Source organism: Rhinichthys klamathensis, unplaced genomic scaffold, assembly GCF_029890125.1.
Source record: "Rhinichthys klamathensis goyatoka isolate OS25496 unplaced genomic scaffold, OSU_Roscu_1.1 h1tg000248l_1, whole genome shotgun sequence".
Taxonomy (NCBI): Eukaryota; Metazoa; Chordata; class Actinopteri; order Cypriniformes; family Leuciscidae; genus Rhinichthys; species Rhinichthys klamathensis.
Window position 1 is genome coordinate 646,964 of NW_026606770.1, and position 10,608 is coordinate 657,571.

At 37.6% G+C, this 10,608-nt stretch overlaps 3 protein-coding genes across 3 annotated transcripts; all 3 read right to left on the minus strand.

Moving 5' to 3' along the window:
* Positions 1–240: 240 nt before the first annotated feature.
* Positions 241–5,095, minus strand: LOC130100809 (meprin A subunit beta-like). The gene is given in 9 exon segments (XM_056266427.1): positions 241–463; positions 1,158–1,351; positions 1,354–1,379; positions 1,521–1,699; positions 2,951–3,038; positions 3,416–3,448; positions 3,606–3,684; positions 4,849–4,892; positions 4,971–5,095. Coding segments are annotated over 9 exon segments (942 nt in total). The 5' UTR covers positions 5,062–5,095; the 3' UTR covers positions 241–255.
* Positions 5,096–6,223: 1,128 nt separating this feature from the next.
* On the minus strand, positions 6,224–7,497 carry LOC130100834 (E3 ubiquitin-protein ligase RNF166-like). Its single transcript, XM_056266464.1, has 4 exons — positions 7,481–7,497; positions 6,727–6,877; positions 6,394–6,501; positions 6,224–6,294 (listed from the first exon to the last, which is right to left on the minus strand). The coding sequence occupies exons 1-4, from the start codon at positions 7,495–7,497 to the stop codon at positions 6,226–6,228; spliced, it is 345 nt and encodes a 114-aa protein (XP_056122439.1). The 3' UTR covers positions 6,224–6,225.
* A 106-nt stretch (positions 7,498–7,603) lies between these two features.
* Positions 7,604–8,463, minus strand: LOC130100806 (uncharacterized). Its single transcript, XM_056266423.1, has 3 exons — positions 8,370–8,463; positions 7,766–8,290; positions 7,604–7,685 (listed from the first exon to the last, which is right to left on the minus strand). Exons 2-3 carry the CDS (start codon positions 8,146–8,148, stop codon positions 7,628–7,630), a joined length of 441 nt encoding a protein of 146 aa, XP_056122398.1. The 5' UTR covers positions 8,149–8,290; positions 8,370–8,463; the 3' UTR covers positions 7,604–7,627.
* Positions 8,464–10,608: the final 2,145 nt, after the last annotated feature.

The window sequence follows — 10,608 nt, forward strand, 5'->3', positions numbered from 1 at the left end:
TTATGAAAAGCAGTGAAGCGACGTAACTGATCTCAAAGTAAGTTTCAACTAGAAACTAAAACTTGTTCCAACTAGACATTATGCAATTTTGGACAGAAAATATTAATAATAATAATAATTTGAGGTTATGTTATGGGGATTTTGGACCAATGAGATTTCACAGTGGGCGGGGCTGCACGATTGCTCAGTTAGCATCTGTTAGCTCACTTATGAAGTTTCGTCACCAACAGTTCTGTGGTTAAAAAAAGGAAATTATCAATGCAAAACATTGTCGGTTTGTATCCTGCTTTTGTGTTTAGGGGTGTTCATACCTTGACATTGACCCAGAGTGGTGTAGTCCGTCATTGGACCGCCCTCTACAGTTTGTACACGAGCCCACTTGGCATTTCCACCATCTCCCTGGATCATACCACAGATGTTCGGTTCCTCAAAGTGGCAAGAGTCTAGAAAAGTTGAGGTTGTAGCTGGAAGAATTTTGAGAGAAGCCAAGTATTAGTTGAGCAAGTAGTCTTTATCTTACCAGTCAGACTAATTTAATTATATTTATAATACATGATTATTTAACCAGTCAAGGTCAACCAGTCTCCCACAGAAACTGTAATCATAAACTTACTACAATTGACCCTTCGCATGGAGCTTGATTGACAGGTGTTCTGACCAATCATACTTCGCCATCCGCCATTTTGTCCGACAAAGCAGTCAGGAGAGTTAGTAGATTAACATGTGAGGATTTGAACTGGAAAAACTGAATATACTGACGTCTTTCCGCGGTTAAAACAACATTCCTTCTTATGTTCATTCATGTTTATTTGATGCTATAAATGAACTAGAAGGAAGAGATGATCGGTTCACGAGCAGCTTTAACTGATGCTCTAGCGATCTGTCACGACACATTAAAGAGCCACAAAACGGTATTTATTGTTTAAATTTCTTTCAAAAAATGACCATATTTGAAAGGTGAGACTTTGTTTAATATGTTTAATATCAAAAGTAACCGAAAAGTAACCTGGTCTGTTCTGTCTGTCAGCGTGTTGTCAGTCTCCTCTCTGCTCAGCGATGTATTTTTCACTGCGTGAGAACATGGTGTGTGCGTGAGAGCGGCGTAGCTTGTCGGACATAGCGACAGTAACTAAGGGGGGCGGGGCTTTGCGAAGGGTCAATTGTATAGCCTGCTTAGCTTGAGCAAGTCACTGTCACTGAACTCCATGCGTTGACCAATCACATCCAAGAATTCTGGTATCTTGGTAACGATGGTTGGCTCCTGTCCTTTGTTGAAGGACGTCTTACTGTAGTGCATGACCGAAGCATAATCTTAGGGCACACCGAGAGAGCTTGACACCGTTTCATCATATACCGTAAATTGAAGTTGTGCTCTTTACCTAAGTGAGAATTAAACCAGGAAACGGTTGCATGTAATAATAGAATATATAAAGTAAAGGGTTTGGCATGATAGAATGATATCACTAAAAAGAGATTTATTCTTCGATGGCATGAAACATGTTTATGAATTCAGTTATTACCCTCTTCAATCTGGTCCCACACTATGGTGACGTAGTCGTCTCTGTCAGTTCCGGATTGCTCGTGCCACAAACCCAACGCATGCAGAAACTCATGCTCTACTGTTCCTAAACGGTCACAGTTTGCACCAATTGACAACTCCTGTTTCCCCATCTGTCGATTCCCCACCTTCGAGTAACATCTGGAACAGAGAAAAATCCTGAATTTCACATTGTTGCAAAAATAAACACCCCTTCGGATTCAGTCAGTCCAAGGGGGAAAGAAAAAGTCCCTTGTACTGTTGCAGCTTGCACATGCCTGAAAAGTTTTTAAATGCTATTACTGGCATACAATATTAGGCAACTCTTTATTTCGAAGGTCGACTTTAGACATTTTACTATGTAGGCCTGCCTTTGCAACTATGTCAACTAACTCACATTAATTTACATGTACATGTCAACTACCCGTAATTAGAGGGCCTATTAGACTGTGGCATTTAAACGATGCCCAATTGGCACTAAGGGGCCTAAAGTGTGCCAAGAAAACATCCCCCACACCATTACACCACCACCACCAGCCTGCACAGTGGTAACAAGGCATGATGGATCCATGTTCTCATTCTGTTTACGCCAAATTCTGACTCTACCATCTGAATGTCTCAACAGAAATCGAGACTCATCAGACCAGGCAACATTTTTCCAGTCTTCAACTGTCCAATTTTGGTGAGCTCTTGCAAATTGTAGCCTCTTTTTCCTATTTGTAGTGGAGATGAGTGGTACCCGGTGGGGTCTTCTGCTGTTGTAGCCCATCTGCCTCAAGGTTGTGCGTGTTGTGGCTTCACAAATGCTTTGCTGCATACCTCGGTTGTAACGAGTGGTTATTTCAGTCAAAGTTGCTCTTCTATCAGCTTGAATCAGTCGGCCCATTCTCCTCTGACCTCTAGCATCAACAAGGCATTTTCGCCCACAGAACTGCCGCATACTGGATGTTTTTCCCTTTTCACACCATTCTTTGTAAACCCTAGAAATGGTTGTGCGTGAAAATCCCAGTAACTGAGCAGATTGTGAAATACTCAGACCGGCCCGTCTGGCACCAACAACCATGCCACGCTCAAAATTGCTTAAATCGCCTTTATTTCCCATTCTAACATTCAGTTTGGAGTTCAGGAGATTGTCTTGACCAGGACCACACCCCTAAATGCATTGAAGCAACTGCCATGTGATTGGTTGATTAGATAATTTCATTAATGAGAAATTGAACAGGTGTTCCTAATAATCCTTTAGGTGAGTGTGTGTGTGTATATATATATATATATATATATATATATATATATATATATAAAGGGTATGACTTTTTCTGTTTTTGTATTGAAATGTGAGGGCACAATGTGTTACATCCATTATGTGGTGGTAGACTTGATTATTGAGTTTAACGAGTTTTGACGTTTCCTCACCCGCTGCCTTTAAACACAGAAATGTAGTTTGGCTTTCCACCCCAGGGTTTGAAGTCAATACAGGTCTTGAGTCTGTATTGCTCAAATGCTTTCAGGCTACGTTTACACAGCCGGGTATTTAGAGAAACGAATATTTTCCCCCTCTCCGTTTTCAAAAATAACATCGTGCACACACCCGCATAAATACGCCGTCGAGCGCCATCATAACTATGCCAAACCTATGGGCGGCAGTGTAGGGAGAAGGATAAAGCCATGCAAGCCAATCAAAATCCTCAGAATCGACAAGAGAGAACCTAAAACCCCGTTCCTCCCAGTTTACACGGCAACACATAACCGGCGTTTTCAGAAATCTCCACTTTCCCCGGAGTTTTTAGAAATAATCGTTTTCTGTGATAAAAACAGCGTTTTCGTGTAAATGAGAGGGCAAAACGCAGAGAAATATCTGCATTTTCCCATCGTGTAAACGGGGCTTCAGTATCACACCTTTGGTATTGATCTCTGTTGAAAATTACACATACGAATGAATGAGTGAAAGAGCATGTAAAAGAGAGAAAGACAGTGAGCGAGACTTTTAAAAAGATTAAGTTAAAGTGAGTATGTCAGATAAAGCAATAATTCAACCGAACTGAATCAATTATTTTATAGATTCATCTACCAAGGCTGCTGTCTAGGAAGTACGGCACAGTGGTAGGCCAGCGATACTGTTCACCCAGAATAGTGTTTCTGCCTTCTCCCTGTTAAACACAAACCAAACATGGATTTAGCTTCATTTACACATCCATGTTATTTAATTTGCAAATTACCCTTTATTTATTTTTTTATTTTTTATTTTTTTGCTTGAAAAATAATGATTAATGAACTTTATTTACACGTCCAGATTATTACAAACCTCATAGAAAATTATTAACAACAGCAACAACAAAAAACCCCAGCTCAAATCATATTGAGTTTGACATCCTGAGGTTTACTAAGCATCTCCTAAAATTATTTTATTTTGATGTTGGTCATGTTTATTGCTTGAAAATTTAAAAGCAATTTTTTTTTTTTTTTTTTTTTTCAGATGGCCTAGATTTTAGTTACAAACCTCATTAGAAAACAGCTCATATAATATTTATTTAGTTTGACTTTTTTTTCGGAATGTTATTGTTACAAGTGAGGCTCCCGCACGGCCTCACTTCGCACCACCAGAGGGAGCCATCAACCGAATGTTGTCTTTCTCATTTGGACTTAATTTCCCATAGGCCCTCATTCCTGGGACTGATTGCACTCTCACCTGCATTTCATCACACACACACACTTCTTAAGCAGATCACAACCGCACACATTTTGCGAAGTCTTGATTTGCCTCGGTGGATCTTTTCTGAGCATTTATTCATTGTGTTGGCTAGTGTTAAACCCGTGTTGTGTTTGATTTGATTTGGACTTACTCGTAGGCTATTTGATTCTCTTGCCGTCTGGCTTGACCCTTGCCTGCTATGTGGACTCTGCACGTTTGTACCTGACTGGACTAGCCTACTGTTTGTTAGTGTTTACGCTGTTAGACTGCACCTTTATAACTCTGGTTTTTAATAAAACTGCAGATGGATCCTCATCCTGTAGACCCGTCATTACAGAATCTCCTAAAAGTTTTTTTTGAATTATTAAAAATAATAATAATAATTTTTAAGTTTGTTAATTCTTTGTTTATTACACAAACTGTATTTGCATGTCCTAAATTTTAGTTACAGACCTCATAAAAAATGAACAATTAAACTTTAAATGTAAAAAAAATGAATAGTTTGACATCCTGAGGTTTTCTAAAAGGTTAAGCATGCATTTCCTAAAATATATATATTTTCTAAACAGGTTTCTGGTCCTATTTTGTACTTCATGGAAAGTACCATGAGAACCTGTTTTACCTTTTCTATCAGAATGTCTCCTTCCACCAGGTGAAGTCCTGCCTCTGTTGAACAACACAGCGGTTACTGCAAATGTATAATCGAAATACAGATTCTAGATGCATATTAATATTCCTACAAACCTTCATTTATTTCAAATATATCCTGGTCTTTTCCATTATCTACATCAATCTCTGTTTTGCCTACAAAAAAGGAAGTCAAAATCCAGAGCATAGAATATAAAATCCTTTCAAATCAAATGTGATTTTGAAAGAATGTGATTATAATGACCATAATGATCATAAAGATGTTGGCTTTGAGAGAAAACATTTGAGGAAAGTGTCAAAGGTGTGCATTTACATCAACAAATAATGACGGTGCAAGCCTTGATATTGTGAAATAACCAATTCATCATAAAACTCATTCAGCCCTGAACAGGATCAATACATTTGAACTAAAGTAGCTGTGCTCTAAAATAAGTTCCTTTTGTTTAACATGTATTATATGATCACAAAATTGTGGTTTTCTATGACATATCCTGACACTGAAAGTAGTGAATTCTGGACTCACCAAACCCAGAAATGTATGGAGAGATGCCATGAGATCGCTTTACTCTTGAATTCTCTTCAAAATATCAGTGTACATGTGTATGAACCAATTTATAGTTCTTAAGAGCTTAGTCTGCATTGATAAGAGCCTGCAGCTGAAAGGATATGATTTATTACACTGATGGTCACCATATTACATGATAAACGTAGTTAGCCTATTGATAATGACTTGGCTAAGAGTTTGAGGTTTAATTCCACACTATATAAATTATAAACACACACTTCCTGAAGTCTGTGATGAAAAAACTTCCACAGAATGTTGTTTCACAGTAGAAACTTTTATTTCACAAATATATATTTTACAGTGCGGGATGCAGACCCTGAAGCCATTCAAAAAATGAATTCAAACATTATTCCACAGATACATCCTAAATCCTACAAAAAGTGTGCATTGCACACTATATATCTTATATCTATTAAAAGAAAGTGCAAGAACAGCTAAATTGTGCAAAATGTTTTCAGCTGATAAATCTTGTTAAAGCCATGATCAATGGCTAGAATGAAAATGTGAAAAGAACTTCAATTTATATCATGAAATGGTGTCATATGAAAACACAACACATCTTAATCAGATAATCAACATTTTTTTGTTGCTTTAATAGCAGTTCAATCAATTTCTAACCACAGCCTATTGGTAAAATTCAATATCATATCTTCAACTTATCTTTCAATTCTCAACTGTTGTTCACGATTATGCCATGCTCTTGTATACAAACTGATTTTAGATGCTGTCCAGAAAAACACCCCCCAGAGAACAGTGTTGTTCATGTTATGTTTCTGAAAATGAGCTCTAAACGTTTTTCATATATGATGCCAGAATTGCACACTGAAGGTTCATCTCATCGGTCTGGTGCAGGTTCTGCGGATCAGAGAAATAAAGGATTACAGTTAAATATTGAGCGTGTGTGTAAATATTTATTGGGGAAAGTTCTTTGATTTGTGTACGTGTATGACTTACAGTTATATCGTCCATGTAGTAGCAGTGGCGCAGGTTGAGGTGGGCTACGAAGTCGCGGCTGTAGTACTGCGGATCACCGTGAGGTGTCGCCACACACACTGGACACACCTAGAGGGCGCCAGAGGACACACAACAATCTTGAGTGTGTACCAGTCAGCACTGCGGAGTCATTTCAAACTGAAGGGTGTGGTTAAAATACTTTCTCAAATTAGAATGCGGAGGTAAATATGACTGGAATGAAATTAAAGGAACTAGTTAATGTTTCAAATGAATGCGATGCAAGTTTAATTCAACACATTGGATATTAGAATCACTCTATGAACCCTGACTGACCACACGTCTGCTGTCATTGGCATGACGGTCATTGCAGTGATCGCGTAGATCGAGTTCATCCAGTCCATTATCCCGGCAGTATGGACACACAAATGTCCTCACGGTTAAACTGAGAGAGAGAGAGAGAGAAAACAATCGGGAAATGAAATGCCTACAAGTAAAATACTTTAACGTTTTTTTTTAATAGCATAATGCCTTAAGTCTGCTAAAAAATACATTTAGCAGACTTGAAGTATTATGCAATTATGATATATATATATATTGCAACAATGCCATACAAGAACCGTTTTTTTTTCTTAGTGTAGAAAAACATTTTATTAATCTGATTCTGAACCTTTTGTGCAATAAAATTTCTTAATGGAACCAAAGAGCAGGCTATAATACAATTATTGATGTTCGTTCTGGTATTAAATGCCAAAATGATCCTAAATAAATGCTTGTCAATTTGAAATTACCCTATTTTTAGAATTATGTATAGCCTAATGGTCCATTATTTGGCAAGAAAATTTTGAAAAATGTTCTATAAAATGAGCACCAACTTAACAAGAGGTATACAGCAAAATATTGCACATTAGTGGGGTGAGATATACACAGATTTGATTTAATATAAATAAAATTAGATTATGACATTTGATTAAAATAAATTGAATATTAAAATAAGTAGATTAAAATAAATAATAAAAATAGATAATAAATAATATTATAGGTCTATTGTGATTAGAAAGAAACACTTTTTTGGCATCTAAAAGAAAACCCCTGCTCGAATGACATCAGGTTTATAGGATTTGTTAAATTACTGCAATAGTCAAAGGGGTTCATTGGAAGGGGTTTTCCACATGCTTTTGGCAGTGCAGTGTGTTTATGAAAAGAAGTGGATAAGGAAGTGGATATACAGATGTCCTCACCTTTGAGGTCGATGATTATTATTTTCCATTAGAGTGATCTCCGTTTGCCATGGCCTGTGAATGAAACAAAATATGAGTTAGCCAAGCCATAGTCTAAGTCAATCAAACGATTATCCTCTTGATTATTCACTTACCAATCATCAAGCATCGCCTGCAAATCTTGCCGGGGAGGGGCAGGGTTTGGAAGCAGTGGGACGGGGTTTGGCAGCAGTGGGACGGGGTTTGGAAGCAGTGGGACGGGGTTTGGAAGCAGTGGGACGGGGTTTGAATGCAGTGGGACGGGGTTTGGAAGCAGTGGGACGGGGTTTGAATGCAGTGGGACGGGGTTTGAATGCAGTGGGACGGGGTTTGGAAGCAGTGGGACGGGGTTTGGAAGCAGTGGGACGGGGTTTGAATGCAGTGGGACGGGGTTTGGCAGCAGTGGAGTCGGGGCAGGTCTTTGAGCGACTTGGAAAAGACCCACTCGGGCAGCATTTAAGGTTGCTACATTTGCAGGTTGAACTCGAATCCGTGGCATTGGAACGGGCCGTGCGGCTGGAATTAAAAGAGGACAGGCTCGGTTTTGTGGGGCAGGTGCCAGGGTAGCCTGATTGGGCAGACTGACTTGAGCGCCAGTGTTTGTCTGTTGTGCCTGTGAATCTTCAAGTCGGCTGATGAGACTGTTGGTTTAAAAGCATGGTAAATTATTTCAAGTTTGACAGAAAAGGCACTAAATGTTGAAATTTGCCTGAGACTTACGCATGTATGTTTGAGCCTACAGGTGCTCTTGAATTAAATGCATCAAAATTTCCTGGCAGGATTTGGCGCAGGAGCCTTCTACTAGGAGGCTGCAAGAAAAATATTCTTAAGTCTTTAATGAACTCCACTTACAGAAAGACTGGTATTTATCACAGGGCATATTACCAATGAATTATTTGCAGAAACACTGCTTCTGCAGTATGGGCAGTGAGTCCTGAATCGAAAAGATTGATTGAGGCATCTCTGGCAAAATCTAGAAGCACAGAGAAAGACAAACACTGTGTGTGTGAGAGAGAGAGAGAGAGAGAGAGAGTAAAATAACTATCATCAGGAAGAAGAATAAAGTGGCTGTCAGTAGAGGTAGCCTTAGTCAACACGTCATGTGATGGAATTTCCCTTTAGAATACTTTCACTTTTGATAGCTCAGGTTGTTTATCAGAAATTATATTTATATGTGGAGGAAATAATCTAAATGTATAGCACATGAAAAAAGAGCAAATAACAGAAATTTCCACCATAAACACTGTTTTCCAAATACAATCCAAAGGCATTTTTGGAGAAAATGTGATTTGTTCAGTGAGTTCCATCTGCGATCACTTATCAGTTTTACAAATGAAGAGTTCAGATGCAAAAGCCTCTAAATGCCATCTGAAATTTTCTTCTAAAATGATCATTTTTATCAAGCTGGTATATTTAAATTCAGTAATTTCACTTAAATGACAATTAATGGGTAATTTTTCTTGCCATTCAAGTGAAATTATTGAACTTAAATATACGAGCTTGATAAAAATGATCATTTTAGAAGAACATTTCAGATGGCTTTTAGAGGCTTTTGCATCTGAACTCTTCAAATATATATATTTTTATATACAAGACATTTCTGTATACAATTACAAAATATTTAGCATGTTAAGTTATGTTTAATATGTCTTAAAAACTTACAAGATTGATCTAAGTTTGTCTGTTTGAAGTGTCCACATGAAGGCACCAAAATCACTATATTTGACAAATAAATCACACTTACACCTTTCCACAGCATGGTGAAGGTTGAGAAGGATTTATTATTTTCCCTCTGCACACAGGACACTCTTCCTCTGAAGCTGACATGTCTGCTGGCAGTCTAGTCTATTGATATCTTCACTTTCAGATTGCAATTACTTATGTACAGTCAACTTCCTTATTGCCTTAAAGAGGGAGTGTGCTCTGTAACATCAGCTTACTTTCTTTTTTATTGGTGATAAATATGAGACCGCCTTTATGGAACTTCTAAATAAAGTGGCGTGACTCAGAGACCGTGAAAGAGGCCATATCTTTTAAGCTTTTTATGCAATTCAAAATCTGTCTATAGTTCATGAACAATTTTGTATGAAAGCAATAAATTGATAATATAGGAGAAGTGAGTTTTGTTGGTATATGAATACTTAAATTATAGTCTATTGGACATGCACTTTATTATTATTTTTTTATTATGCCATTAAACAGGCACTTTTATGTTTTATCCAATATGACTTAATTCCTCTGCCACGTCTTATAGTGACAGAGCTGATTCCAAAAGTTTTTTCCCCCCCGCAGTGATTCCATAAAAGAACCATTTTTGGTTCTTCAAAGAACATTTAGTGATCAGAACATAGTGATTTTTGAAATGGAAAGATTAAATGGATGTGAAAGGTTCTTCACGGAACCATCAGTGCAAAAAAAGAACCTTTATTATTGCTGACTCACCTTCACAATGTCCTGGGACATACTTTTCTTAAATACTGTCTGTCTATCCGTGTTTTTAGTGTCTACCTACCTACCTGTCTGTCTGTCTGTCTAAAACGCACAATCGTCAATGTCAAATTAACACCCATTATATAAGATGTATCAACAATCAACATTTATTATATGTTCAGGTTCGTTTATATAGACTATGTCCACTATTGAAGTTTGTTTCCTCAAAAGGTTAAATCTTGTAATTTTGAATTTATATCTCGCAATTCTGACTTTATTCCTAGCCGTTCCGAGTTTATAACTCGGATTTCTGAGGAAAAAAAGTCTGAATTTTGAGATATAAACTCGCAATTGCAAGCAAAAAGTCGTACCCTTTTTATTTTTTATTCCGTGTAGAAAAAGTGTTTCACACTACTCAGTTTTAATGTTACATTCTTTTACACAAATTTTGTGTTTATTCAACCTGTATTACATATCTGCCAGTATGTCTTTCATAAATACCGAAAGTAAAAGGTTATTTACCGGTAAC